The following is a 7567-nucleotide window of genomic DNA, read 5'->3' on the forward strand; positions in this document are numbered from 1 at the left end:
AATAAGAGTAGGAGCGGAAAACAGAACCTGGAAATTTCAGAGAGCAAACTCCATGTTCTTAAATACTTATAAAAGCAATAAGAAAGCTCTGTGAAGTCAGGAAAGCTATTCTGAACCAAATTTCCTCCTCAAAGGTCAAGAAAACTAATTTCATGTAAAAATGTACAACAGAAAAGTATCAAGCCCAAACCCAGTACAAAGTAATTGTAAGAAAAAAAGAGTAAGGAGAACAAACATCCCTACAGAAAATGAAAGGAACCTAGAAAGACTTGTCCAAAAACAGATCAAAACTGTATGATACAATTTCAAAATAAGCTAAAGACACAGAGAAAAATGATACAAGTCAGAATTAGAGAAACTCAGAAAATGAGTTTTATAATAGCTTTCAGCAAATGATTAGACATTTTTTAAATTACTTAAGGAAACAGACGTTTAAGCTAGTACATGAGAATGAAAGAATATAACAGATATCACAGTAAGAGTTCTTTAAAGGAAAAAAATTTTTTAAAAACCAAAACAGAATTTAAAATTTCACCTTAAAGACACTTATCAAGAGAATGAAAAGAAAAGCCACAAAAGTTGTACCAGTACTTATGAATCTTATGTCAGATAAAGGTCTTCTATCTGTAACATATACAGAACTCTCAAAAACCAGTAAGAAAACAACTCAATTTTTAAATGGGCAAAGACCTGAAGAACCAGTTTACCAAGAAGATACAAGAATAGCAAATAAACACATGAAAAAATACTGAATATGATTAGTCATTAGGGAAATACAAATTAAAACCACTCTGCAATATGTACCTTAACAAAATGACTACAAAAAAAAAAGAAGGGCCATATAAATGTTGAAAAGGACGTGGAAAACCTTAACTCAACTCCCACTAATACTGGTGGGAAAGCAAACTGGTGCAGTCACTCTAGAAAACAGTCTGGCAGTTTCTCAAGAAGTTAAACATTCACCTACCGTATGACTCAGCCAATTAACTCCTAGGTTTTTTTATCCAAGAAAAAAAAAAATGCCTACATCCCTACAAAGATCTGTACACAAATATTTGTAACAGCTTTTCTGATAATAAAAAAACTGAAAATAATTCGTATGTCCATCAACTAGTGAATGTATAAAAAACCCGTAAGATATCCATATAATGAATACCACTCAGAATCAAAAAGGAATGAACTGCTGAAAACCAAATATGGACCTCGATTATGCTGAGTAAAAGAAGCCAAAGACTACAAACTGTATGATTCAATTTATATAAAATTCTAGAACAAGTAAACTAAAGTGACGAAAAGTGGATCTTTAGTTGCCTAAGAGGAGCACACCCAGGGAAGGAAGACTACAAAAGGGCAAGAAGAAACTTCTGGGAATAATGAATGGGTATGTTCAGAATCTTCAGTGTGGTCCAACTTTGAGGACAGATGTCAAAATTTAGCAAACTATGTATTCTCAATAAACGAAGCTTACCTCACCAAAGCTTGATTTTTGTCCTTTTTTAAAAAAAAAAAAAAAAAACAGAAATAAGGAAAGGAATTCAGGACAAAATAAAGAATACTGAAGACACGCAAAGATGACTGACATAAGAATACAAGGAGTCCCTGAAAAGGAAAATCAAAGAAAATAATTTTTATTTCCTGAAATTAAAAATAAAGATATGAAAAATTTGAAAATGCATACTGAAAGAGCATACCACATACCTGAGTATACTGACCCAAAATGCCCAACACTAAAACAAAGTCTCAAAAAATTACTGCGCTTAACAGAAAAAAATTCCTTGGGAGTCTAGGCAAAAGGAGTATATGGCTTTTAACGAGGTAAAGAAAATTGAATTATCATCTGATTTTTTTTAAAGGTTTTATTTATTTATTTGACAGACAGAGATCACAAGTAGGCAGAGAGGCAGGCAGAGAGAGGGGAGGAAGCAGGCTCCCTGCAGAGCAGAGAGCCCCATGCGGGGCTCGATCCCAGGACCCTGGGATCCTGGGATCATGACCTGAGCTGAAGGCAGAGGCTTTAACCCACTGAGCCACCCAGGCGCCCCCATCAGATTATTTTTTTGACAGGTACTCTGAGTTGGGGGAAACAATGGAATTAACATATTTAAGCTATTCAAGGACAGAAAATGAGAACCAAAAAATTTTATTTCCAAACTGACCCACAAGAATAAAGGACACTAACTGTTAACAATATATAAAAACTCGGGAAATGTCCCATGAACTCTGCCAAAAGACTCTAGGAGAAAATGAACTTCAGACAACCAAACTAACTAGAGATACAGACCTAAGGACTGGTGGTGAGCACTTGATACAGAGCTACTAAAAAAATAAGAATAAATGATGATTAGGAGAAACTTATGTAATAGCTGTATGTCCAGAGAATATAGATACAACTACTTTTCTTAAATTGGGGCTACAAATTGGGAGAGTATATGAACAATTTTGATGTTCTTACTAACTACACCAATGAAGTTGGTATTATTATTAGACTTTTCCTGTGTCCTTGAGAACCAGAATTGTTAGAGTGGAAGAAGTAAAACTCTGTAGTCCTGATTTTGAACGGGAAGCATCAGAATGAATCATGTAGTACTTTATTAGTTCTGTACACTGAAGAGGCTAGAAACAATGACCAACTCAGTAATAATAAGCATCTCCAGTCTCCAGGTTGTAGTCTTTAAACACTACTTCCCACTAAAAGACACGGCTTCTTGAGAAATGTCTGATTTCAGGTCTGGGTAGGAATGAGCTTAGACCATATGCTAGGGGCGCGTGGGTGGCTCACTGGGTGAAGCCTCTGCCTTCGGCTCAGCTCATGGTCTCAGGGTCCTGAGACTGAGACCCACATCGGGCTCTCCACTTGGCAGGAAGCCTGCTTCCCGGCCTGCTTGTGATCTCTCTTTCTGTGTCAAAAAACAAAAAACAAAACAAAAACAAAAAAAAAAACCCCGACCATATTCTAATACCAAAGACTATGAACACTCAAAGACCACTAAGAGCCAAGTCAAAAGGACTCTCGGATCAAATGAAAGAGGCTCCCACAGGCCAAAGAGGGCACAATATGACCATCAAAAAGAGTAACTGCAATTAAAACTTATCAAATGTTTAAATCCACAATTGAAACCCATCAAATATTCAAATTCATTATTGAAACCTACCACATATGTTTCTGTTTATTCAGCACATACTATATACTTGGCACTAAGCTATAAACTGTTACCTTTGGTAAAATGTCCTTTAAGGAAATGTCCCACTTTAGGACAAAGTAAGCTTTTCAACATTAAAAATAATTTTTTCAGGGGCGCCTGGATGGCTCAGACATTAAGCATCTGCCTTCTGCTCAGGTCATGATCCCAGGATCCTGGGACTGATCCCCGATCAGGCTCCCTGCTCAACAGGAAGCCTGATTCTCCCTCTCCCACTCCCCCTACTTGTGTTCCCTCTCTCACTGTGTCTCTGTCAAATAAATAAATAAAATCTTTTAAAAAAATAAACAAATAGTTTCTTGAAGTAGCCAAACCCAGCAAAATTTGGAGATTGTTTTAGATAAATAATCAGTCTTCATTACAGTTTAGAAAGCCATGACTTGGCATCTTTCCCAACTTCCTACGTTAGATGTTTACAGGTAATTTTTAAAAGACCCTAAACCTAAAGGAAAATTGCTCCAGTATTTTTTAGATTTTCCTACAACTTCCTACTCAGTAAAAACGTATGCTATAATTTTTAAATCTCTCTAAAGCTAAAAATACCTAGTGTCAAATTGGGCTTTTTTAATGGAAAATAAATAGCCTAGGCTGTCACTGATGTTCGTCCATAAACAAAATCCACGTATCTCTTCTGTTAATGATTTCTTGCTATAAGATATCAATGAAAATAAAAACTATGGAATTCTTATCTCAAGTCACCCATCCATCCTAAAACCCTGAAGAGATCTGATCTCCTGTTCTTTACATTTTCTTGTTAAAATCTTGTAAGTTAGACAAAGCTTAGTTTAACCATAAAGTGGATGACAGAAAGAGCAAATTTCAGAATCAAAAGGCATGCACTTGTCGATTAAAAACAAAAAGATTAAAGCTAAACGTGTAAACACCAGCTGCTTTAATGATAAATTTAAAAATACTTACCAAATTCTATAAAGAATCTAACATCACCATTTTAATACAAAATAATACTAGTGAATGCAAATAAATGTGGGGTGGGAGTAAGTGGATAGCAGAATTGTGTAAGTCTTCTATACAAACAAAATAATTGTCCACAAAAATCAGGTTAAATTTCCCTAGCCACATGGTGATCCAGTCTGACAGGATATTAAGAAGTTTTCTTTCAGAAGTTTTCAACTATTTACAGCCAATGTAGTTTATCAAAAGAGAAGCCAGTTTGTACAGACCTGATAAGAAGAGGTTTTAAGTATTTACCTCCAAATAGTTTGACATAATCTTGTTTATCAAAACTCTGAAAGTAAAAGCTTCCCCTCTTGATATTGTAGAGGGATAAGTTTGAACCAACTGACAATTTGAAAGAAATAGAGGAAATCTAAGAATTTACAATTTAAGAATTTATGATTTAGGGATTAATTTATTTTTGAAAGATAGCAACTAGTCATTTTTAAGCTTATCTACATAAATATCAGTTATGCTGCATCAATTTTTAAAATCAAGATGTTCTAAGAGACTATAATTCAGAGAAAAATGTAATTGTTTTTTCTCCTAAAGAGTTCCACTTTTTAAGTTGAATAAAGAAAAATGTAAGATTCAAAACATCACAGATACAGTCCTGTTAATTTTTAACAAAGCACTATGGAGACTCAGCTTATCTACTAAATAAGAGGGTATTTTTACCTTCCTAAATTTAGGCTCGTTATTAGAAGGCTACACATATTTCAACCACAAGTGCATCTTGTGAGAAATGAATATCTGCTAATAAAGCCCAAGAAAGTATACATCACTTGCTGAAGCTTACACTCACAGTAGGCCTCAAAAAGAATTTTAAAAATAGATAAGGCATAGGGGAGCCAAAAGAAAGCTCATTTAATAACACTGCACCCAAAGAAATCTATCTCCTTCCTACTTCCCACCCCCTACAAAAAGAGTACAAGCAAGTGACCAAATCTACACTCCTTTCTACAAATTAACTCAGTGATGGCAAAAACAACTCCTGCAACACAAACTACACACACAATGAACTGGAATGGTACTTAAGAAAACAGCCCTAACTTCATAGTTTAAGTTTCAGATTCACAACATTTGGAAACAAGCCTAATAAAACGCTGAGCATATGTAACAAGTTAGCTATCCTAGAAAGTTTACAGGACAATCAAAACTGTAGCATCTGGAATTTGTCAGATAATCACCCTAAGTCCTCAGGAGAATAAATAGAAGTGACACTTCAAACACTCATATACATAAATATGACAACAAAAGGTTGGACAAAGGACAATATGAGAAAATACCACCAACAAAAAAAAATTTGAGACAGAATCAAAGCCACAAAATTCCAGAAATAAGCCTGTTTGTTAGGGCCAAAAAGGGTCATAACAGGATAGGCATTCTTTTCCCTAGCACTGCCGACTAGTAAATTCTAAATCTACAAAAGCATAGATACGAAGGAAATTTTAACAAATTTTTAAAACTCATCACAGAGTATGCACAAGGGAAATAAAGCATATGCACTTAGGAAATGCTTTAAGTAAGTGGAGCTTGTACAGCTGTAAAAAGATGATTCAGTTCTTCTGAAATACACTCCCCGCCCCCTTCTAAACAATTCTGAATGATACCTACGACCGGAACAACAAATACATGTTTTCAACTCACATTGTCTCTCCAGTCTTGGCTACATGACAAAGAAACTGATCCAGGACAGGACAAACTTCTTTTTTTCCCCTCTTCTCAAAATCTAAATAAGAGAAGAAAGAAAAATTATCAGTATTTTCAAAGTCCATCAACCACTTAGAGTGCACTATAAAAACAAACTTTTCTCCCAGTTCTTTCTCAAATATAAAAAGCACTTTAAAAAAATATATTATCAGGTGCTCAGCCACATATTCATTCACCCCCGACTCTCACAAGTTCTACTTCTAACATCGGTCTCCTCACGTTGTAACAAGAACCCTCCTAAAGGGGGCACTCAACTTCTCCACAAATCATCCTTAATCCAGTGTTTCTCAAAGTGTAGTCCGGGGGAACACCAACACCAGATTTATCTGAGACACCAATTAAAATACGAATCCCAGGCCCCAACCCCCATAAATTGTTTATCTAGATAAAGTTCATAAATCTGCGTCTTAAGAAACCGCAGCTACCTCACGGTGCCGTTTCCACATGATTTTCGATGTCAACGCATAATTGTGAAAACGCTGAAATCACACGCTATTCTAAGTTTGAGAACCACCCGTTCTCAAGCCTGTTGCGTGGAAGGCGACCACCTCAGAATTAGGGCGCGTGAAGGAATGACTTCAGCAGCTCTGTAAAAGACTTCCTGAGACACTTGAAAGTTGTTCTGCCGCCCTCTTCCCCCCACCACCACCACCCCAAACCTTCTACTTTTTCTCTCACCCAGACGCCTGGCGTGCGGGGGCCCGACGGAAAACGGAGCCTACCCGTAGGGGGGCTGCGGGCCCACGACCTCAACCCGGAGGGGTGGGCGAGAGGCTGGGGCCCCTACCAAAGCTTCCCCGGCTCCCCTCCCCCAGCCCAGACATCGGCGGCCGACACAAAGCCCAGAGCCGGGCGGGAGGGAGCTGCCCACAGGGCTCCCCGCCCCTGGGGAGGTGGGAGGGGGATGGGAGCCGGGGAAGCACTCCCCCCCCCGCTCCAGCCTGGCCCGGCTCCTCAGAGCCCCCTGCCCAGAGAAAGGAGAGGGGGCCGCGGAGGGTGAGGAGGAAGGGAGAGGGGGGCAGCTACCCCCACCTTTCAGCGCCTCCTGCAGCCTCTCGACGTCCATGGCTTCCCGGAGTCCCTCGCTGCCTCGCCTCCCTCCGCGGGTCTCCCGGGGACCGGAACGCCTCCCCCCACCCCCCCGACGCCCTCCCCCTCCCTCGTACACACTCCGGCACGCAGGCGACCGGGGGGGGCACCGAAGGGAGCCGGGGGAAGCGAGCGAGAGAGCGAGACCGAGAGAGCGAGCACCTCCCCGAGCCGCTACCACCAGCCCTCCAACATGGCGCCCGGCACGTCACCGCGCGCACGCTCCCTGCCGCCGTCCTCGCGCCCGCCGCGCGCCCCGACTCGGAGCCCGAGCGCGCGTGCGCGGCGGAGGCGTGCCCCCTGGGCAGCGCCGGAGACCCGGCAAGGGCCCGCCGCCCCGCCTTCCCCCGGGTGGTGGACCCCGGCTTGCCTGCGCTGTACTCCAGGCGGATTGGTCGCGGCCCGGGACTGCAGGCCCTAGTTTTGAGTCTTTGGTATTTGCTAGCTGTGTGATGTTGAGCAATTTACTGAGCCTCTCTGAGCCTTTCTTTCCCGGTCCGTGCAATGAGGGCACTGGTATCGACCACCCTGTACAGCTGCTGGGAGAATTAAGTGTGTACACACAGCCATCAGTGTACGCATTAAAAAAAGCACTCAGTGTTATGAATAAT

At 40.4% G+C, this 7567-nt stretch overlaps 1 protein-coding gene across 2 annotated transcripts in view; it reads right to left on the reverse strand.

Annotated features, from left to right (window-relative positions):
- Positions 1-7157, reverse strand: part of PPP4R2 (protein phosphatase 4 regulatory subunit 2) — a 50223-nt gene extending 43066 nt beyond the window's left edge. The window contains exons 1-2 of one of the 2 annotated variants that reach the window (XM_004738372.3): positions 6900-7157; positions 5805-5886 (exon numbers count right to left, since the gene is read on the reverse strand). In XM_004738372.3, the coding sequence (XP_004738429.1) occupies positions 5805-5886; positions 6900-6933 (116 nt within the window). In that variant the 5' untranslated portion in view covers positions 6934-7157. Of the gene's footprint in view, positions 1-5804; positions 5887-6292; positions 6437-6899 lie in introns of those variants that run through there. The other variant, XM_004738371.3, reaches the window with a different exon arrangement.
- Positions 7158-7567: the final 410 nt, after the last annotated feature.

Source organism: Mustela putorius, unplaced genomic scaffold (assembly GCF_011764305.1).
Source record: "Mustela putorius furo isolate JIRA1106 unplaced genomic scaffold, ASM1176430v1.1 tig00000095_pilon_pilon_pilon, whole genome shotgun sequence".
Taxonomy (NCBI): domain Eukaryota; kingdom Metazoa; phylum Chordata; class Mammalia; order Carnivora; family Mustelidae; genus Mustela; species Mustela putorius.